This window comes from Bufo bufo, chromosome 6 (genome assembly GCF_905171765.1).
Source record: "Bufo bufo chromosome 6, aBufBuf1.1, whole genome shotgun sequence".
In the NCBI taxonomy this organism is placed as follows: domain Eukaryota; kingdom Metazoa; phylum Chordata; class Amphibia; order Anura; family Bufonidae; genus Bufo; species Bufo bufo.
Window position 1 is genome coordinate 159,089,440 of NC_053394.1, and position 23,969 is coordinate 159,113,408.

General features: G+C 45.4%; 1 protein-coding gene across 1 annotated transcript in view; it reads left to right on the top strand.

The window, feature by feature from the left end:
* P2RX3 (purinergic receptor P2X 3) overlaps positions 1–23,969 on the top strand; it is a 121,246-nt gene that overhangs the window by 34,699 nt on the left and 62,578 nt on the right. The window contains exon 3 of the mRNA XM_040437754.1: positions 22,734–22,805. Within this exon, the coding sequence (XP_040293688.1) occupies positions 22,734–22,805 (72 nt within the window). The remainder of the gene's footprint in view (positions 1–22,733; positions 22,806–23,969) is intronic.

Genomic DNA, 23,969 nt, shown 5'->3' on the forward strand with positions numbered 1-23,969 from the left:
CGGTGTCCACTTCCAGCCTGAGCCCAGCTGCCCAGAGCACTGATCCTGAGCCGCTGGAGTCTTCAGAACTGGAAGTATTTACAGTCATTTACTGTACTCTACCAGATGTGTGGATTTTTTTGGTGTGTGTTGTGGTGGAGGGCGTGATTGCCTAAGGTGTGGGAAGGCGGGATCCAGGGGGCCCAAGTAAATTTTTGCCCAGGGTCCAATCAATATTAAAGACGGCCCTGGTGTCAGTGGGTCAGTTTTATATGTTTTTGTGAGAACCCCATTGATTCCCATGGAAGGATCAGACTTTCTTAAAGGACCTTTGTAAAAATCCCTACACAGGACACTGGATGTGGCTCCGCTATCTACCATGAAACCTACCTTTCTCCCCGCTACTGTTAAGAGAATGACAGGTGAGTCTTTTCAATGTTTTGTGACCTGTGTGAAAGTGGGAGTACAGTCCTCTGGGCAGCATCAGTGTTGACCCTGTTGGTTCCAGTCAATGGGAAACCGTGGGTTCTGGCTATCCCTTACCTGGGGCTGAGTGCCAGGGTTTGAGTAGCCCTGTCATCTGGGCAACGGGCATTGCCTCGCCCAGTGTCCCTCTTTACCACATTTAAAGCATACAGTGGCAGATGGTGGCTGCTGCTGCTCAGGGGTTCGATTTGAGCTGTAAGGTTTCTGCTGAGACTGGGGTGGACCTCTGTTACCTTGACCTTGATAGCCTCTGTTCCTGTTCCCCTGTCCCCTCAGGTTTCTGTTGCCGGCATACCCATGAGTAGTTATAGATTTCCTTACCTCGAAACAGCCTGCTGCCTCTTTCTCATATAAATGCTTTTCAAAATCCGCAACGTCATCAGAAGTCCAGGAGGATACGTTCTGTTTCACGGTAAGCATCAAACTAGGCAATAGGTTGTTTACAAAGGTTGAGATAACCAAACTATCTTGGTTAGTCACTGGGAGACCTGCTTCGTGTTTCCAGCAATCTATGAACTGCTTCCTGAAATCAGTAACTGACTCATTGTTCTTTTGTTTGCATGTTATGGCTATGGGGGGGGAGGACCTCTGTTTGAAAACTTCTTTCATGTGTTCCGTGAGTTCTTCCCACATCTTGTTCCTACCCTGTTCTGTGTTCAGGATGTATGTAGTAGCATCGGGGGTTGTCTGAATGAGGCTAATGCTGGGTATTTTAATCCAATCCCACCCTGAGTGCATCCCTATTATACCATACACTATCAGCTTAATATCCTCCTGTGTGTAATTTCTCCCCTTACATGCCCATAGGTGATAGTACCTAATGGTGCTGTAGTGGGTTTGGGACAATGTTTGATAATCCTATTGATGTCCTCCATTTCTATGGGTTTCTTCATTAACTGATCTCCTATTGTCATAAAGGGGAATGAATCCTCATGTCCCTTCTCCTGTTCTTTACTCCTAGTGTGTAGGGCAATGGGACTGGTTAACCTATCTTCCTCCCTTTGGGTCTTTTCAGTGAAACGTGTGTTTTTTTGTACAACCTGTGTGGGGGGGGGGGGGGGGGGTAGGTGGGATATGTCGCGTTGATTAGACACTAGGAGGTGATTTGTTGAACATATAAATTTTATCCCGAACACTGGGGGATTCTATTGATGTGGACGCTTGTCCTCCTGTTGCTTCAGTGGAAGAATCAGGTTGTTGAAAGGCAGACGCTGATATCTGTTCCACCAAGGACACAGGCGGGCGGGGTGCTGTGGGCACTGGTTGCAAGACAATATGACCCGCAGCCAATATTTCCTTCTCTGAGAAAGAAGGGCAGAGCTTCTGAATGCTCGATTTCTTTTCAGTCACCGTGTGGTTTTTGGTTACACTCTGGGTTTTGTATGGCGGTGGTTTTTCTAGGATTTTGTTCTCTCTTCCCTTTCTGTGGTCCGCCTCAAGATCGTGTTTATTTGAGTCATTGGGTACATTTTTAGGTGATTTGGCCTTTTTTGTGGTCCTATCATCCCAATGACATGCTATTTCTAACCATTGTTCTCCTCCTTTTTGCATATATGTTGTGTCCCACTGTGGGTCTGGGTCAAAGTGTGGCCAGGCAACTTTGTCTCCCAAACACAGTCCTTTGACCATATCCATGTGATAGGGACTATTGTCACCGTCACGTGGAAATGGACTACATGCGTCCATAAACTCTGTCCATCCTGCCAAGTTATCTACCCACGGATTGATGAGGTAGTAATTTGTGGGACTAACCCTTGCAACATATTCTTTACATGTTTCTCCTACATTTGGAGGAGGAAACTCCACTTTTGAACCTTGTCCACCCATAATAATATATGACAATACACAGCAATAGTAACAAGGAGGTATGTCTGTACACTTACCACCCAGACAAGACCTCCACAACACAAGACAGATAATCAATAATTGATCTTATCGCTTTATAGTAATAGTAATCTTATCTATATGGATCAAACCATATAGATAAGGTAGGTCAGTCTCCCTGAGACTGTTCTCTTACATGTAATCCTGGTACTAAAAAATCTCTGTCGACAGTTAGATAAAGTAAATAGATCTCCCTGAGATCCTATGGTGTGTCCCTGACACAAAACAACTTATGGATAGATCTCCCTGAGACTCTATGCCGTGCGTGGCACTCCAAGTGCCAGCCTCATTCATGAAAGTACTCCAAGTACTTATTATAAACTCCCTGAGTCTATTTTTAAGGCTTAAAGGGGTTGTCCGGGATCAAAACATTTGTTTAAAAATTTGTTTACTCACTCTTAATAGCCGATTCAAGGTCCCCACATAAGTTTTTTAGTATTTTCTCCTCTTCTACAGGGCTCTGACAGTCCCCCATTCATTGTTGACATCAATGTTTATGTTAGTGCTAACTTCCTGCCGCACATGGTCACCTCCTCTGTGCATCCGCCCCCCTGAATCATTCTTTCTCCAGCCTGCTGTAGCATTTGCCTGTATTTTACATAGGAGGCGTTTACTATGCTAAGTAGCATAGTGCTCTGCCTCCTTCATTGAGAAGAAAGCGCACTGCCCGGTGACGTTACCGGACCAGAGGGGCGGGGTTTATCATCATGTGTTGCCACCTAGTTTCCGCCCCTCAGTGCGCTCTGCATAATTACTGAGCGCACTGAGGCTGACGGTGACGTCACCGGGCTCCCTGCGAAGCGGAAGCAGAGGCTTCGCTCTGCAGTAAGGGACCCGGTACGTCACTGAATCTTTGAAAAGCGGCACTTCCGGCAGAGGATTTATGACATGAAAATGGGCATTAGAAAAGTCTGACAAAGGTAGGACAGGAATGTATGTAATATTTATGTGCTTGGTGTTCACTTGTAGCAATGTCCCCAATCCCAGACAACCCCTTTAACAATGTATCCCGGATACATAATAAAAAAAACTCACGGGTAGAGATGTGGCCAGTGCCCTCGGACCGGGCAGTGGACAAAAGGGATGTCTCTCTTACCGGACACGAGGATGGCCTTCTCTATCCCGGACGGAGCCCCCAAACTGAAAGGATTTGGACCTTTCTGGACCTCTACGACCACCTTGGTTTGATGTCATTGATGTCAGGAGAGATATTTCTCAGCTAGCAATAACATGACACACACACAGGTATCACTGAGAAATACTCTAACTTTATTATGCTATTGCTTGGCCTTATATAGGCAGTAGAAAAGTTTGCATAACAACAGCGTTAAACCAATCATAAAAGATAAACATTGGTGCTCATACACATACTACTGGAACATCCTTATATGGTATGCAGTAAGCAAAAATAATAGGTTTTAATCAGTCACATATAAGAATGTATGCAGATGGGCCGAATGACCCTGAATAAGGCAAGAACGTTTGTACTAGTTCTGGGAGATTCCCAGAATCTGTCCTGGGACAGATAAGCGAACCTAACTCACAGCGGGGGAACTAGAAACAGTGCGTGGGTGAGATGTTATAACAATTCTTTACATATTTAGAAGAAACAAGATGGAGTCACATTTCTCTTCACACGGCATGCTGTCAGACTCCAAAGTAACCTCCACGTCATCCTGCTGTGACTGAGAGGATGACTGAGTCATCCAATCCACAACCTCACCATCTTTGTTCTCAACGATAATGTTGTGCCTTCCTGAAGCCAGGAATAACTTCTACTACTACTACTACTGCTGCTGGCCGGACAGCTGGTGCTGCTACTATCCACATTCTGGCTCTGGGACTTTCATTTGGAACCCTCCCGCATCCCTGGGCCTAATTGTAAAAAGTTACACAAAGTATGGAATGGTTTGCCAATCTGGTTTAAATTAACTTAAAGACAGGGAGGCGCAATACAATGTCCTTCCCTTTCAACAACCACACTAAAGACACTGCTGCTGACAGTTGACTTTGGAAATACTGCGGTATTGGCACCACTAACAGATTTGTACCCAATGTATTTTGCTTGTTAAAATATGCAGAGTCAGAAAAAAAATTCTCCAGTGTAAAACACAAGTTGGCAAACTACTATGCAATTTTTTCTCCCTACCACAGCAATAATTGAATTGCCTGGAGATGCTCCAACACAAATTTTGGCCTAGTTTTTCACATTACCATTCACTGATGTTAACCGTCCACTACCCTGCGTATTGTAAGACATTTAAATGCTGTTTTTCCTGTGTCTCTTTTGTGTTTTCTTTTGATCCACACAAATAGAGATGAGCGAATCGACTTCGGATGAAAAATCCGAAGTCAATTCGCATAAAACTTAATTTTACAGTATTAGAATGTTAGAATGTATTGGCTCCGATGAGCCGAAGTTATTACTTTGCAAAGTCTCACGAGACTTCACATAATAACTTCAGAAATTGATTTGTATTGTACAAAATCATTTCCCAAACTTGGGGTCGGTTCCAAGTAATAACTTTGGCTCATCGGAGCCAATACATTCTAATACTGTAAGGAGCTCCTGCTCTGTACAGTATTAGAACGAAGTTTTATGCGAATCGACTTCGGATGTTTCATCCGAAGTCCATACGCTCATCCCTACACACAAACTATCTTTTTTTATTTGAAAATGTTGCTTCAAGTAAAATTGAAAGCAGGGAACCACAAGCAACACTATTGCAGATGCATCATCCTGTCATTTGTTACATGCTGTTAAGAGTGTAAAATTACAGGCTTATATACTGCTGTCAAATTCAGTTGTTAAACAAACACTCGTTTGGGCACAAAAAAAATTGTTGGCAGCCTTTGATGCAGATGTCATTGTGAGATACACCCTTAATACATTTAGGTTACATTCAGAGATTTTAAATACCGCCATTTGGTGCACGAATATTGAATTTAGGCCTACACTGGTTCAGGCCCTGTGATATACACCCTCTACATACAGGGGTTTGAATCAGGGATTTGAAATACAGCAATTTGAAATACAGCCATTTTGTGCAAAGATATATTTACTTCAGGCCTACACTGATTCAGGGCGTGTGTGATACCCCCTCTACATACAGGGGTTTGATTCAGCCATTTAAAGTACAGCCATTTGAAATACAGCCATTTGAAATACAGCCATTTTGTGCAAAGATATATTTACTTCAGGCCTACACTGGTTCAGGCCGTGTGAAATACCCCCTCTACATACAGGGGTTTGAATCAGGCATTTGAAATACAGCCATTTGAAATACAGCCATTTTGTGCAAAGATATATTTACTTCAGGCCTACACTGATTCAGGGCGTGTGTGATCCCCCTATACATACAGGGGTTTGATTCAGCCATTTGAAATACAGCCATTTGAAATACAGCCATTTTGTGCAAACAAATCTTTAATTCAGGCCTACACTGATTAAGGGCGTGTGAGATCCCCCCTATACATAGTAACATAGTACATAAGGCCGAAAAAAGACATTTGTCCATCCAGTTCGGCCTGTCATCCTACAAGTTGATCCAAAGGAAGGCAAAAAAAACCCTGTGAGGTAGAAGCCAATTTTCCTCACTTTAGGGGAATAAAAAAATTCCTTCTTGACTCCAATCAGGCAATCAGAATAACTCCCTGGATCAACGACCCCTCTCTAGTAGCTATAGCCTGTAATATTATTACACTCCAGAAATATATCCAGGCCCCTCTTGAATTCCTTTATTGCACTCACCATCACCACCTCCTCAGGCAGAGAGTTCCATAGTCTCATACAGGGGTTTGATTCAGCCATTTGAAATACAGCAATTTTGTGCAAAGATATATTTGCTTCAGGCCTACACTGGTTCAGACCGTGTGTGATCCCCCCTACATACAGGGGTTTGAATCAGGCATTTAAAATACAGCCATTTCAAATACAGCCATTTTGTGCAAAGATATATTTACTTCAGGCCTACACTGATTCAGGGCATGTGTGATCCCCCCTATACATATAGATGGTTGACAGAAGATATCACAGCAGCATGTCCAGTATGACTTTTATTGGGGACCAGAGTGCACACACAAATACGACGTTTCGGCTATGCAGTAGCCTTTCTCAAGTATACCAGTACAAGATCATTGAAACATATAAATACCCTGATCGGCCCCCCATGTGACAACATATAGCCAATGAGCTCAAACTACTATTCAAAAACACCTGTGTATTAATTAACATGATCACTTCTACCAATGGAAAAGAAGCTCCAAAAATCAAATGTACCTGGTGCTCACTAAGCAGGCTCTAACTGCGTCATCATGTTCCCCATGCATGTCGACGTCTCCATGGGCATATTGCGCATGTCTGTGATGTCATCGCGTCAGTGCGGGGGCAGGGCGCCATCGCCTCACACAGTAAGAATGCTGTGCCCAACTATGCATAAGCACCGCATGTGAACCAATAGGAATCGCTGTTACCGGTCACATGTCGGGCGCGTCATCAATCACGTGACCATCACCTGACCCGCAACAGGTCCTGGAGCACCGCAAAGGAACAACATTCGATCTATAATGTCGACCACAGTTATGTATATAAACAATAATATAAAGGTGCAAATGTGTCCCATATACAGGGAGTGCAGAATTATTAGGCAAGTTGTATTTTTGAGGATTAATTTTATTATTGAACAACAACCATGTTCTCAATGAACCCAAAAAACTAATTAATATCAAAGCTGAATATTTTTGGAAGTAGTTTTTAGTTTGTTTTTAGTTTTAGCTATTTTAGGGGGATATCTGTGTGTGCAGGTCACTATTACTGTGCATAATTATTAGGCAACTTAACAAAAAACAAATATATACCCATTTCAATTATTTATTTTTACCAGTGAAACCAATATAACATCTCAACATTCACAAATATACATTTCTGACATTCAAAAACAAAACAAAAACAAATCAGTGACCAATATAGCCACCTTTCTTTGCAAGGACACTCAAAAGCCTGCCATCCATGGATTCTGTCAGTGTTTTGATCTGTTCACCATCAACATTGCGTGCAGCAGCAACCACAGCCTCCCAGACACTGTTCAGAGAGGTGTACTGTTTTCCCTCCTTGTAAATCTCACATTTGATGATGGACCACAGGTTCTCAATGGGGTTCAGATCAGGTGAACAAGGAGGCCATGTCATTAGATTTTCTTCTTTTATACCCTTTCTTGCCAGACACGCTGTGGAGTACTTGGACGCGTGTGATGGAGCATTGTCCTGCATGAAAATCATGTTTTTCTTGAAGGATGCAGACTTCTTCCTGTACCATGGCTTGAAGAAGGTGTCTTCCAGAAACTGGCAGTAGGACTGGGAGTTGAGCTTGACTCCATCCTCAACCCGAAAAGGCCCCACAAGCTCATCTTTGATGATACCAGCCCAAACCAGTACTCCACCTCCACCTTGCTGGCGTCTGAGTCGGACTGGAGCTCTCTGCCCTTTACCAATCCAGCCACGGGCCCATCTATCTGGCCCATCAAGACTCACTCTCATTTCATCAGTCCATAAAACCTTAGAAAAATCAGTCTTGAGATATTTCTTGGCCCAGTCTTGACGTTTCAACTTGTGTGTCTTGTTCAGTGGTGGTCGTCTTTCAGCCTTTCTTACCTTGGCCATGTCTCTGAGTATTGCACACCTTGTGCTTTTGGGCACTCCAGTGATGTTGCAGCTCTGAAATATGGCCAAACTGGTGGCAAGTGGCATCTTGGCAGCTGCACGCTTGACTTTTCTCAGTTCATGGGCAGTTATTTTGCGCCTTGGTTTTTCCACACGCTTCTTGCGACCCTGTTGACTATTTTGAATGAAACGCTTGATTGTTCGATGATCACGCTTCAGAAGCTTTGCAATTTTAAGAGTGCTGCATCCCTCTGCAAGATATCTCACTATTTTTGACTTTTCTGAGCCTGTCAAGTCCTTCTTTTGACCCATTTTGCCAAAGGAAAGGAAGTTGCCTAATAATTATGCACACCTAATATAGGGTGTTGATGTCATTAGACCACACCCCTTCTCATTACAGAGATGCACATCACCTAATATGCTTAATTGGTAGTAGGCTTTCGAGCCTATACAACTTGGAGTAAGACAACATGCATAAAGAGGATGATGTGGTCAAAATACTCATTTGCCTAATAATTCTGCACGCAGTGTATATCTTGATGAAATCTACATGCAAAATGGACAATAGGATCGATTGTCGATATCATCGATCACTCGATCATATATGGGAAACATGGCTAAATCATTAGCAACTAATATTACTCTAATATAGACGACAGAGGGCTATGTATACAAAACCGTTTAAAAAAAATAGTGAGCACTCACGTATATTGTGGAGCAAGTGATCATATAAGTGGTGTGGATAAATAGGTTCTTTTAATAAAAAAGGTGAATGCAGGGGTGTATAACACATATGTATAAATATAGACCTTAAAATCCCAGTAAAAAAAACAAGATATATTGAAAAGGACATCAACATGTAAGGAAATATTCTATCTATCTACATTGTTAAACTCTATGTTCAATCCCTGGGGTTGTAGAGCTTGTAAGGTGAAAATCCATTTAAGCTCTTTTTTCTTTAACATACGTTCCCTATCACCTCCTCTCTTGGGAATCTGCACCGAGTCGATGACTCGGAATCTCAGTTGGCTGACAGAGTGTCCACAGCACGTCTCGGTGTCACGAGGGTATCAAGAGCCACGTCTGACTCCGTTATACCCGGTGTCAGGAAGTCGCAGCGGGTGGCTGCGCGCTCTGTATCTAAAGATCACGTTGTTTCTTAGTGATTGTTTTCTGTGTTTGCCTTGCTATCCTTTTTGTCTCACTCAGGGATCCGTAGCTCCTCCTCCTCAGCTGTTTCTTGTCTGCCACTCCCAACCTCCTTATATTCTCCCCTCACACTTCTCTAGTTGCCAGTTATAGAGCTTCCTGCCTGGACATCTATACTGACCCACTGGAGTTGTGAATCCTGGTTGTCGTTCCAGAGTGCTACCCTCCGGATCCCTGTTGGGCTTATTGTTGTCTCCTGTTGTCGCCCACCTGGGATTATATGTTGAGTCCGTGTTGTCTGTCCTCCCCTTGGTGTTTTCCCTTAGAGCTAGTGGTGCGGACTAGTGTTCCCACCGCCCTGTTCACTATCTAGGGCTCAGCTCAGGGAAAGCCAGGGCTTTAGGCACGTGATCGGCGTACGGGTGAGGAACCCGTCTAGGGACGTCAGGGCAGCCAGGTGCCAGCCGCAAGGTGAGTCAGGGGTCACCACCTTCCCTCTCACTTGGGCAGGGCCTTCCTCGTTCCCTCCCTCTGTGTCACGTATGTGATAGTCACGCCGACCGTGATACTCAGATGATGACGAAACACAGGTGCCAACTGCTGGGGCTTTCGAAAGTGTGCAGACCGACAAGGAAGGCAGGGGTGAAGACTGGGTGGAAGATGATGTGGAGGACGATGAGGTCCTCAACCCCACATGGAATCAAGGTCATGCGAGTGACCGATGTAGTTCGTAGGAAGAGGCGGTGGTCTCACAGAGCCACCAGCACAGCAGAAGAGGGAGCAGGGTGCAAAAGCGAAGCGGCCGTCCTCTAGACAGTACGCCTCCTACTGCCCACCGCAGCAAGGGACCGAGCACACCAAAGCCAGCTCCAAGGAGTTCCCTGGCGTGGCAGTTCAGGGGTCACCACCTTACCTTTCACTTGGGCAGGGCCTTCCTCGTTCCCTCCCTCTGTGTCACGTATGTGATAGTCACGCCGACCGTGATATTATAACTGGCCCTTACTTTTTGAGAAAAAAAAAATAAAAAATATATATTTTTTTTTTTTTTTTCTCTACTTAGAATCCAATATGGATCCTATTGATGCCTTGGCAGAACAGCTTCAAGGCCTGTCTTTGGAGGTGGCAGGATTGAAGGCGTCTGTTCTCCAACAACAGCAGCTAATGCAGCAGACCGCACCCTCAGCGGTTGCTATGGGTAACCAGGTTGTTACAGAACCCAAGGTTGCTCTTCCTGACATATTTTCTGGGGGAAGGGACAAATTTGCGATGTTCCGTGAGGCCTGCAAATTATATTTTAAGTTGCGCCCTTACTCCTCAGGTAATGAAGAACAGCGGGTAGGGATTGTCATTTCCCTGCTTCAGGGGGATCCGCAATCCTGGGCGTTCTCGTTACCCCCTGGTTCTCAGGCTCTTCGGTCAGTGGAGGGATTTTTTGGGGCTTTGGGTCTCATATATGATGACCCTGACCGAGTCGCCCTGGCTGAGTCGAAGTTACGGAGACTCCTACAGGGAGATCGGTCAGCAGAGGAATATTGCTCAGAGTTCCGTAGGTGGGCTACGGATACTCAGTGGAACGACCCGGCTCTCAGGAGTCAGTTCTGCTCTGGGTTATCTGAAAGGGTTATCTGGCGCTGTATGAGACCCCCCTTTCCCTTGATGCTGTTATGTCCCTTTCTATCAGAATAGATAGACGTCTTAGGGAGAGATCGAAAATTCCTGAGCAATTGGTTACCTCTCCCAAGCAACAGTCAGCCTGTACTGACTTAGATGAGCCTATGCAGCTAGGCGGAACTTCTCGTCAGGTCCGTCCTCCCGAGGTTCGCCGTAGGGGGGGGGCTTGTTTTTTCTGTGGGGGGAAGGGTCATTTCATTAATGTCTGTCCCTCCTTTCTCAAAAACAAAAGACCGTCGGAAAACTACTAAACCCAGGCTGAGCGGAGGATGTCATCCGGGGGGTATACGTTTCCTCCATACGAACATCTCAATTTGTGTTACCAGCGGTCATTGTTTTTGGTGTTAAGACGGAGTCTATTTCTTTTTTTCTAGACAGTGGAGCAGGGGTAAACTTGATTGATGCCCATTTTGCCCGCACTATGGGTTTGTCTCTCTGTACGCTGCAGAGACCTATTCCCGTATTCGCTATAGATTCTGCTCCTCTGTCTCAGAGAAACCTCACCCATATTGTTCATAATTTACACCTTCGGGTAGGGGACCACCATAATGAGTGTCTTTCATGTTACGTTCTGGAGGGCCTTCCCTCTCCGGTGGTATTGGGTCTTCCCTGGTTGGTAGCGCACAATCCAGTGGTGGATTGGCAGGCCAGGGAGATATTGGAGTGGAGTGAGCATTGCAGAGAGAATTGCTTAAATAACAATTGCTTAATCGCCTCCATAGCTCCCCTACCTACATTTATTTCGGACTTTGAGGACGTTTTTTCTGAAAAGGGTTGTCAGAAGCTACCACCTCATCGTCCTTATGATTGCCCGGTTAACCTGATTCCCGGGGCAAAATTACCCAAGTCCAGGTTGTATAATCTTTCGGGTCCCGAGAGACAAGCCATGAAAGATTATATCTCTGAGAGTCTGGCTAAGGGACACATCAGACCCTCTTCTTCACCCATGGCTGCAGGGTTTTTCTTTGTTAAAAAGAAAGATGGGGGCCTGCGTCCTTGCCTAGATTTCCGTGAGTTAAACCAGATAACCATCCGTGACCCATACCCTCTTCCTCTCATTCCTGACCTTTTTAATCAGATTGCGGGTGCTAAGTGGTTCTCCAAACTTGATCTTAGGGGGGCCTACAATCTGATTCGTATCAAGGAAGGGGATGAGTGGAAGACAGCTTTTAACACCCCTGAGGGGCATTATGAAAATCTAGTTATGCCTTTCGGTCTGACCAATGCCCCTGCTGTATTCCAACATTTCGTTAATGATATTTTTAGTCATCTCATCGGCAGGTTTGTAGTCATATACCTAGATGATATCTTAATTTATTCGGCTGATCTGAAAACACATGAGGTGCATGTCAGGCAAGTACTGCAGGTCCTACGGACGAATAAATTATATGCGAAAATTGAAAAATGTGTCTTCGCCGTTCAGGAATTACAGTTCCTGGGATATCTGTTATCTGCTTCAGGTTTCCGCATGGATCCTGGGAAGGTCCAGGCAATTTTAGATTGGGATCTTCCTGAGAACCTTAAAGCCCTACAACGGTTTTTGGGTTTCGCTAATTTCTATAGAAAGTTCATTAAAAATTATTCTGTGATCGTTAAACCCCTTACCGACATGACTAGGAAGGGGACTGATTTTTCCAAATGGTCTGACGCCGCTAAAGATGCATTTTCCTCTCTAAAGGAGAGGATTACCTCGGCACCTGTTCTAATTCAACCTGATGTCTCCCAGCCTTTTATTGTCGAGGTAGATGCGTCAGAGGTGGCAGTGGGGGCTGTATTGTCTCAGGGTCCGTCTCCTGGCAAATGGCGTCCTTGCGCTTTCTTTTCCAAAAAATTATCTTCTGCAGAGAAGAATTATGATATTGGAAATAGGGAACTGTTGGCGATTAAACTGGCACTTGAAGAGTGGCGTCACTTCTTAGAGGGAGCAATCCACCCCGTCACGGTGATTACGGATCACAAAAACCTTCTGTACCTAGAATCGGCTAAGCGTCTCACCCCTAGACAAGCTAGGTGGTCGCTATTCTTTACCAGATTTAACTTTGTAATCACCTATCGTCCTGGGGCAAAAAATACCAAGGCAGACGTATTATCTCGTAGTTTCCCTGGAGGGGGTAATATTAGTGATCCGGTACCTATTTTACAAAGAGGAGTGGTTGTCTCTGCTGTACACTCTGTTCTAGAGGGAAAGGTGTTAGAGGCCCAGGGGGACGCCCCGGCCTCTTGCCCCTCAGAGAAATTGTTTGTACCGTTAAACCTGCATCTTGAATTATTAAAAGAACATCATAATTCGGCACTTGCTGGACACCCGGGTAGTAAAGCAACCTTGGAGCTATTATCTAGTCGTTTTTGGTGGCCAAGGTTGCGTCAGGATGTAATGGATTTCGTGTCTACTTGTTCTACTTGTGCACGCGCGAAAGTCTCTCATACACGTCCAGCAGGGTCTTTATTGCCACTTTTCATCCCCAATAGGCCATGGACTCATCTGTCAATGGATTTCATCACTGACTTACCGTTGTCGGCGGGTAAAACAGTTATCTTGGTAGTAGTAGACAGGTTTAGCAAAATGGTACACTTTATTGCGCTACCCGCACTTCCTAATGCTAAAACTCTTGCTCAGGTGTTTATCAGTGAAATCGTGAAGCTTCACGGGGTCCCTTCCGATGTGGTTTCGGATCGGGGAACCCAGTTTATTTCTAAGTTTTGGAAAGCTTTTTGTTCCCGTTTGGGGGTTCACTTGTCCTTTTCCTCAGCTTTCCATCCTCAGTCGAATGGACAGACTGAGCGTACCAACCAAAACCTAGAAACATATTTAAGGTGTTTTGTGTCTGAAAACCAAGAGTTGTGGTCATCATATTTACCGTTAGCTGAGTTTGCCATAAATAATCATTATCAGGAGTCCACTGGCAAGTCACCATTCCTTGGTGCATACGGTTTTCATCCCCAATTTTGTACTTTCAAAGAGGGGGGGTCTTCTGGGGTTCCCGAAGAGGAAAGGTTTTCTTCATCTCTTTCATCGGTATGGCAGAAGGTGCAAGTTAACTTGAAAAAGATGAGTGGTAAATATAAATGCATGGCCGATAAGAAACGGTCGCCAGGTCCGGACCTAGGTGTGAATGACTATGTGTGGTTGTCTACTAGGAATATTAAGTTGAAGGTTCCTTCTTGGAAACTGGGCCCTAGGTTCATTGGTCCCTATAAAATAGTAGCCGTCATTAACCCTGTGGCTTTTCGCCTGGAGCTACCTCAGACTTTTAAGATCCATAACGTCTTCCATAAATCGTTACTCAAGAAGTATGTTCCACCTCTAGAACCATCGCCGCTGCCACCTCCTCCTGTTACTGTGGCTGGTAATCTGGAGTTTCAAATAGCCAGAATTGTTGATTCTCGTCGGGTCCGCCGCTCTCTTCAGTATCTGGTGCATTGGAGGGGTTACGGTCCCGAGGAAAGAATGTGGGTTCCAGCGTCAGAGGTAAACGCCAACAGGTTAATTCAGGCTTTCCATGCCTCTCATCCGGAGAGACCTGGTCCTGAGTGTCTGGAGGCCCCTCGTGAAAGGGGGGGTACTGTCACGAGGGTATCAAGAGCCACGTCTGACTCCGTTATACCCGGGGTCAGGAAGTCGCAGCGGGTGGCTGCGCGCTCTGTATCTAAAGATCACGTTGTTTCTTAGTGATTGTTTTCTGTGTTTGCCTTGCTATCCTTTTTGTCTCACTCAGGGATCCGTAGCTTCTCCTCCTCAGCTGTTTCTTGTCTGCCACTCCCAACCTCCTTATATTCTCCCCTCACACTTCTCTAGTTGCCAGTTATAGAGCTTCCTGCCTGGACATCTATACTGACCCACTGGAGTTGTGAATCCTGGTTGTCGTTCCAGAGTGCTACCCTCCGGATCCCTGTTGGGCTTATTGTTGTCTCCTGTTGTCGCCCACCTGGGATTATATGTTGAGTCCGTGTTGTCTGTCCTCCCCTTGGTGTTTTCCCTTAGAGCTAGTGGTGCGGACTAGTGTTCCCACCGCCCTGTTCACTATCTAGGGCTCAGCTCAGGGAAAGCCAGGGCTTTAGGCACGTGATCGGCGTACGGGTGAGGAACCCGTCTAGGGACGTCAGGGCAGCCAGGTGCCAGCCGCAAGGTGAGTCAGGGGTCACCACCTTCCCTCTCACTTGGGCAGGGCCTTCCTCGTTCCCTCCCTCTGTGTCACGTATGTGATAGTCACGCCGACCGTGATACTCAGATGATGACGAAACACAGGTGCCAACTGCTGGGGCTTTCGAAAGTGTGCAGACCGACAAGGAAGGCAGGGGTGAAGACTGGGTGGAAGATGATGTGGAGGACGATGAGGTCCTCAACCCCACATGGAATCAAGGTCATGCGAGTGACCGATGTAGTTCGTAGGAAGAGGCGGTGGTCTCACAGAGCCACCAGCACAGCAGAAGAGGGAGCAGGGTGCAAAAGCGAAGCGGCCGTCCTCTAGACAGTACGCCTCCTACTGCCCACCGCAGCAAGGGACCGAGCACACCAAAGCCAGCTCCAAGGAGTTCCCTGGCGTGGCAGTTCTTCAGACAATGTGCTGACGACAAGACACGAGTGGTTTGCACGCTGTGCAATCAGAGCCTGAAGCGAGGCATAAACGTTCTCAACCTGAGCACAACCTGCATGACCAGGCATTTAAATGCAAAGCACGAGCTGCAGTGGAGTAGACACCTCAAAAACAAAGAAAGGTCTCTGGCTCCTCCTGCTTCCTCTTCTGCTGCAGTCGTGGCCTCTTCATCCACCTCTGGAGTGACAGTGCCACCTGGCACGCCACAAACAGAGGATCTGCCAGCAACACCAACACCTGGGTCACCAAGCATCTCCACAATGTCCCACGGAAGCGTTCAGCTCTCCATATACCAAACGCTGGAGAGGAAGTACCCCCCTACCCACCCGCGATCCCTAGCCCTGAATGCCAGCATTTCTAAATTACTTGCCTTTGAAATGCTGTCATTCCGTCTGGTGGAGACGGATAGTTTTAAAGGCCTTATGGCGGTGGCTGTCCCACAGTACGACGTGCCCAGCCGCCATTACTTTTCAAGGCGAGCCATCCCTTCCTTTCACAACCAAGTAGGGGACAAAATCAGGTGTGCACTGCGCAACGCCATCTGTGGCAAGGTGCACCTGACTACGGATACGTGGACCAGTAAGCACGGTCAGGGCCGTTATATCTCCATAACAGCACACTGGGTAAATGCAGTGGCGGCTGGGCCTGAGGCGGATAGCAGTTTCGCGCATGTCCTTCCACCACCGATGATTGCAGGGCCCTTCAGTTTGCCTCCTGTTGCTTCCTCCTCCTACTCCGCTTCCTCATCCTCTACCAGCTCCTCATCCACTCAGTGTAACACCTTCACCACAAACTTCAGCACAGCCAGGGGTAAACGACAGCAGGCAGTTGTATCTGTTTGGGGGACAAACCCCACACCGCGCAGGAGCTGTGGACGGGCCTTGAACAACAGACCGATGAGTGGTTTGTGCCAGTCAGCCTCAAGCCCGGCCTGGTGGTGTGCGATAATGGGCGAAATCTCGTAGCAGCTCTGGGACTAGCCGGTTTGACGCACATCCCTTGCCTGGCGCATGTGCTGAATTTGGTGGTACAGAGATTCCTTAAAAACGACCCCATGTCAGAGCTGCTGCATAAAGTGCGGGCCGTCTGTGCGCGCTTTCGGCGTTCTCACCCTGCTGCTGCTTGCCTGTCAGCGCTGCAGTGTAACTTCGGCCTTCCCGCTCACCGCATTATATGCAACGTGCCCACAAGGTGGAACTCCACCTTGCACATGCTGGCCAGACTGTGCGAGCAGCAGCAGGCAATAGTGGAGTTTCAGCTGCACGGGTGAGTCGCTCGGCGGAACAGCACCACTTCACCACCAATGACTGGGCCTCCATGCGAGACCTGTGTTCCTTGTTGCGCTGTTTCGAGTACTCCACCAACATGGCCAGTGCCGATAACGCCGTTCTCAGCGTTACTATCCCACTTCTATGCCTCCTTGAAAAAACGCTCCTGGCGATGATGGAAGAGGATGTGGCACTGGAGGAGGAGGAGGAAGAGGGATCATTTCGTAGGGTTTCCGGCCAGTCTTTCCCAAGTGGCTCCGAGGGTGGGTTCCTGCACCCACAAACCCAAGGTACACAATTGTCCAGCCAGGGCACAGTTCTGGAGGATGAGGAGGAGGAGATGGAGGAGGAGGAACCATGTTCACAGCAGGGTGGCACCCAGACCAGCTCATGGGCATCACTGGTGGGTTGATGGGGGGATACAGAGGACACAGACGATACACCTCCCACAGAGGACAGCTTTTCGTTGCCTCTGGGCAGCCTGGCACACATGAGCGATTACATGCTGCAGTGTCTCCGCAACGACCGCCGAGTTGCCCACATTCTAACTTGTGCTGATTACTGGGTGGCCACGCTGCTGGATCCCCGTTACAAGGACAACGTACCGTCCTTAATTCCGTCACTGGAGCGTGATCGGGGGCACAGTGGAAGCACAAGGCGAAGGCAGAGGACGAGCAAGAGGTCGCCAATGCAGCTGGGGCACCACCAGCACCTCAGAAGGCAGGGTTAGCATGGCCGAAATGTGTAAAAGCTTTGTCAGCACGCCACAACAACCAGCACCACCAGCTGATATGGAACGTCTTAGCAGGAGGCAGCATTTCACCAACATGGTGGAGCAGTATGTGTGCACACGTCTACACGTACTGAATGACGGGTCTGCCCCCTTCAACTTCTGGGCCTCCAAATTGGGCACATGGCCTGAGCTTGCCCTTTACGCCTTGGAGGTGCTGGCCTGCCCTGCAGCCAGTGTATTATCTGAACGTGTGTTTAGCACGGCAGGGGGCATCATCACAGACAAGCTCAGCCGCCTGTCCACAGCCAATGTGGACAAGCTCACGTTCATTAAAATCAACCAGGCATGGATCCCTCAGGACTTGTCCATACCTTGTGCAGAATAGACATGTATACCGGCACTAAGCAGCCATTGTTATACTGCAGCGCAATTGCTCATGTTTGTATTTTGGATATTTCACACTCTTTTGGAGTGTACCTTAATTTTACAAAATTAAATTAAAACCAAAAACCTGTGTTGGCTATCTCGTCCTCCTCCACTGCCGCTTCCACCTACTCTGCTGCGTCCACCGCCTCCTCAAACTCCTACTCCATATGGAACTCCACCTCATAAATCCATTTTTTTTTTTGTACGTGTTTTATTTTATATCATTTCACTACTTTGTCATTTACATTTTAGGGTGAAATTCACCCATTTTTTGGTGTATAGTACCACTGCTATAGCTAGTAGACAGGTTAAACCAAAAAAATAAAATTGTCATTTACTTTTTCGGGTGAAATTAACCAATTTTTGGGTGTATAGTACCACTGGTATACCTAGTAAGCCGGTTAAAAAAAAATAAAAAATTGTCATTTACATTTTATGGTGAAATTAACAAATTTTGGGGTGTATAGTACCACTGCTATACCTACTAGACAGGTTAAACAAAGAAAAAAAAAATTGTCATTTACTTTTTCGGGTGAAATTCACCAATTTTGGTGTGTATAGTACCACTGCTATACCTAGTGGACCGGTAAAAAATAAATAAAAAATTGTCAGTTACATTTTATGGTGAAATTAACAATTTTTTGGGTGTATAGTACCACTGCAATACCTAGTAGACAGGTTAAACAAAAAAAAAAATTGTCATTTACTTTTTCGGGTTAAATTAACCAATTTTTGGGTATATAGTACCACTGCTATACCTAGTAGGCCAGTTAAAAAATAAATAAATTGTCATTTACATTTTAGGGTGAAATTCACCAATTTTGGTGTGTATAGTACCACTACTATACCTAGTGGAACGGTAAAAATAAATAAAAAAAATTGTCAGTTACATTTTCTGGCGAAATAAACAAATTTTTGGGTGTATAGTACCACTGCTATACCTAATATACAGGTTAAAAATTTTTTTTTTTAATTGTCAGTTATATATTCTGGTGAAATTCACCAATTTTTGGGTGTAATATACCCTCCTCTACCTAGTTGACAGCTTAATAAATTTCAATAATTTTTCTGTTACATTCTTGGGTTGACATTATACAATTTTAGACGTGAATAAACACCTGCTATGCATAGGTGACAGGGAATAAAATTTTATAAATTATTCAGTAATTAATGCGCACCACATCCTTACATTCAATGCTTTTATGCTTTAATAATTTCTCCCATATTTCAACTCTAATTTTAAATTTGAAAAAATGGATCCTCCCTTAAATTTGGTCTCTTTTTCTCACGCTCCCTGTCCGGCCTGGAACCCTGATTCCCCGCCACCCGTAATTACCATGGTAGGCGCATAAAAGAACATCGAAAGTTGATAGAGCAGATATCAAATTGGATCGTGAACATCACGGGGACGTGCGACATGGTGGGGCAGTAAGTGTGCACACGCCTACACGAACTGACGGACAAGGGTCAGCCCCTGCAACTTCTGGGTCTCCAAATTGGGCACATGGCCTGAGCTTGCCCTTTACCTCTTGGAGGTGCTGGCCTGCTCTACAGCCAGTGTATTGTCTGAACGTGTGTTTAGCATGACTGGAGGGGGTTATCACAGGTTATATTTCCCAATGTTTTGGGGTGTACCCTAATTTTAAAAATAAAATTTAAAACAAAAAACCTGTGTAAGCTACCTCCTCCTCCACCGCCGCTTCCACCTACACCGCCACATCCACCGCCTCCTCAACCTCTTACTCCATATGGACCTGGTCCTCCTAGATCAAGATGATAATTTTTTATTTTTACGTATTTTATGTTATTTAAAGTAATTTCCCTATCCACATTTGTTTGCAGAGCACTTGCCACGCTCTTAACCACATTTTGACGCCATTTGCAGGCCTCTAGCCCTTTCCATGACATTTTTACAGCCATTTTAGTGCTCAAAAGTTCGGGTCCCCATTGACTTCAATGGGGTTCGGGTTCGGGGTCATTTTCCGAAGTTCGGCCGAACCCGTCGAACCCGAACATCCAGGTATCCGCTCAACTCTACTCATGAGCTAAAAGTAAGTGGTTGCTGAGACCCAGCATCATAATCATTGCAGCACAGGTCTTGAAAAGAGTCAAATCTACTGGAGAAAGGGAGAAAACTAGGTAGAAGACTGTCAGTCATCAGCAGGTGGGCGGGAGAGCAGGAATTCATGAGTAACCAGGACTTTTCCAGGCCCAGTCTGCAATGACTGTGATGTTGGTTCTCAGCAACCACTTACTTTTAACTTATAAATGACAGACCGCTGAAATCAACTCACCTGTCTCTACTTTATTCTGCGGTTAGTATGGGCACCATAAAGTTGATGATAGGTTCCCTTTAAGCAAATGTGACATTTTACAGAATGTGTCATTTTAGTTCATTTTACTAAAGTTCACAAGGGCAATTCATCCACTCTACAGGCTCATGGATTGTGATAGTTAATGTGTATTAGTTGCATCTCTATTTATGATGTTTAATCAGTTTTTGTAGTCATATGACTTATGTCTTATACGTGATTGGTAAACATATTTGTTTTAAACCATGCACCCACCAGTGTGCCATAGGGCCTGAAATTCGTAAGCGGTTGTCTCCTTTGTTTATATTAAGGATTTTTAAACAAAATAAAATAAATCTGAATATGTTTTTGATGAGTACTAGATTATGTCCTCATTTGTGACAATTGTGAATGTTTCCTGCATTTTCATGCATCAAATAAAATATGGTGAGCTGATTTTCACTATAATTGTTTTAAATCAGATTAGTAGGCAGATGAACAGCAAGAGTGGCATGAAAAAGGTGAAAGCCACCATATCTACATCCAACTTCTGGAATTAGGAAGCTACCAAATCTACTACAAACTTCTTGTAATAAGAAGCTAACATATCTACTTCCATTTTCTGAGATTAGGAAGCCACCATATGTACCAGTACTTCCATCTACTTGGTTTCTTGAGTGTCATATCCGAACAATATCATGTAAGGCCTCATTTACAAAGTCAGTGTTAGGTCAGTGATTTGCATCTGTGATTGTAAGCCAAAACCAGGAGCAGAGCCTTCACAGGGATTAGGTAAAATTGATAGATTTGCACTTTTTTTGTGTTTCTGACCCGTACCTGGTTGTGGCTCACAAACACTGAGGGAAAATATTGACTAGACAATGATGTGCAAATAAGACCTTAAACTGTTGATGTTAAAGTGTTGGTAAGCCATACACCCCTGAGGACGATGTATTTCTTCACTTCTCACTGTGGCCAGGGCCGTCTTTAATATTGATTGGACCCTGGGCAAAAATTTACTTGGGCCCCCTGGATCACACCTTAGCAGGCAATCACGCCCTCCATCACAACACACACACAAAAAATCCACACATATGGTAGAGTACAGTGAATGACTGTAAATACTTCCAGTTCTGAAGACTCCAGCGGCTCAGGATCAGTGCTCTGGGCAGCTGGGCTCAGGCTGGAAGTGGGCACTGCTCTGCAGGAAGGAGACCGGGGCTCGGCTCAACCTAGTGTTACAGTGCACCACATCACCCCACAGTATGCAGTATAGCACCATATAGTATACAGCACCCCACAGTATGCAGTATAGCACCATATAGTATACAGCAACCCACAGTATGCAGTATAGCACCCTATAGTATACAGCACCACATAGTATGCAGTATAGCACCCCACACTATACAGTACCCCACAGTATATAGTAGAGCAGTATAGCACCCCATAGTATACAACACCTCACAGTATACAGTAGAGCAGTATAGCACCTCACCGTATACAGCACCCCAAACTATACACGATACAGCACCCCACACTATACAGCCCCCCACACTATACAGTACAGCAGTATAGAACGCCACAATATACAGCACCCACAGTATACAGCCCCCCCACAGTATACAGTACAGCAGTATAGCACTCCACAATATACAGTATACAGCCCCCCCACAGTATACAGCCCCCCACAGTATACAGTACAGCAGTATAGCATTCCCCAATATACAGTATACAGACCCCCACAGTATACAGGCCCCCACAGTATACAGGCCCCCACAGTATACAGCCCCCCACAGTATACAGCCCCCCACAATATACAGGCCCCCACAGTATACAGGCCCCCACACTATACAGGCCCCCACACTATACAGGCCCCCACAGTATACAGCCCCCCACAGTATACAGCCCCCCACACTATACAGGCCCCCACACTATACAGGCCCCCACACTATACAGCCCCCCACAGTATACAGGCCCCCACACTATACAGCACCCCACTATACAGTAGTTTACAGTATATTAGCATAACAGCCCCTGTCACCTTTTTCTGATGTAATCTTCACAAAAAAAAGCTCCACAGTTAAGGCAAACTTCTGTCACAACACTCCTGGTAGGACCTTGATGACCTCATAGCCATGTGACCAGTAATATTGCTAGGTTACTGGTAACATGGTGATGATGTCATCTAAGGTCCTAGAGAATCACAGCTCACAGTACGCTGCCTGGAGTGCCGGCAGGCATGGCATGGCAGCACCCCCTGTGTAGCTGACAGCCTGACACCCGGGGCAGTGGCTAGCAGGGCTCAAGAGGCAGCTGCCTTGGGCCCCCCAGGAGCAACTGGGCCCGGGGCAGCTGCCCCTTTTTCCCCTTGGTAAAGACGGCCCTGACTGTGGCCATCTGGGAAAATGAAGCTAAATCTAGAATAATTTCTTGTGATGGCTTTCAATGTATGAACTTCCAGATAACAAGGTCTTGTAGTTGCAGATCTCTTTGACCTTGAGAAATTAATGATTGCTTCTATATCGTCCTATAGATATCATTTGATTGTAGATCTTTATGCTTGGAACTGTTATTTCTATTTTTTTCAACTTAGGGATCCTCTGTGTTTGTAATCCTGACAAAACTTATAACAACTCCAGAGCAAGTGCAAGATCATTGTCCAGAGGTAAGTGAAACACAAGGGTCATACCAATTTCAACTTCCAAGCAGAGGAGATGATCAAAAGCACCTCGGCTCAAATAGGGACTAGCCTTAGTTTGGATGATGTCCTGTGTGGTACCTTCTATTGATGTCCATCTCTGATGGTATACCATTAGTCCCTAAATTATACAATCACACTGTGCTAAAACTTCTATGCCATAAAGTGTCCAACAACGAGAATGAAGCTGCATCCCATGCAGCTGCCTATCCATAGGTTTGGGAACATATGGAATTAGTACTGCTAGCTCCATCAAAACCAGAAGTACACCCTTCAGTAATGACAGGTAATTGGCCTTGAATGGACAGGTCACACTCACACCCCTAAAGTTGGGCATACACATTAGATCTGTGTCGGCTGCTCATGGCAATTTTGGCTAGTTTGTATGGCATCCTCCTGACTCATCCCCATTGCCAGGGAGTTAAAAAAATAGGCAAGTTGGACTTCAGCTGCCCGATCTTGCCCTGGAAGTAGCTTTCCCCCCTCTCCCCATTCACTACATATGCATGCTTTGCTGAGCATTCATGTGTATGGGAAGATCAGGAGAGATAGCTCTTGTCTCATGTGAAAGGCCAGCACTGGTCCAGTGCAAATGTGTAACAGCCCCCCCCATTCTTATATACCTACCATGTACTATTTATAATACTGGTGTCTTTTTATGCTACCAGGTGTGACTGCTCCTTCTGTACCCCCTATCGCTATGCCTATTGCTTCCAAATAATAGATATTTTTGTTCTACACTATACAGGGAGTGCAGAATTATTAGGCAAGTTGTATTTTTGAGGATTAATTTTATTATTGAACAACAACCATGTTCTCAATGAACCCAAAAAACTCATTAATATCAAAGCTGAATATTTTTGGAAGTAGTTTTTAGTTTGTTTTTAGTTTTAGCTATTTTAGGGGGATATCTGTGTGTGCAGGTGACTATTACTGTGCATAATTATTAGGCAACTTAACAAAAAACAAATATATACCCATTTCAATTATTTATTTTTACTAGTTAAACCAATATAACATCTCAACATTCACAAATATACATTTCTGACATTCAAAAACAAAACAAAAACAAATCAGTGACCAATATAGCCACCTTTCTTTGCAAGGACACTCAAAAGCCTGCCATCCATG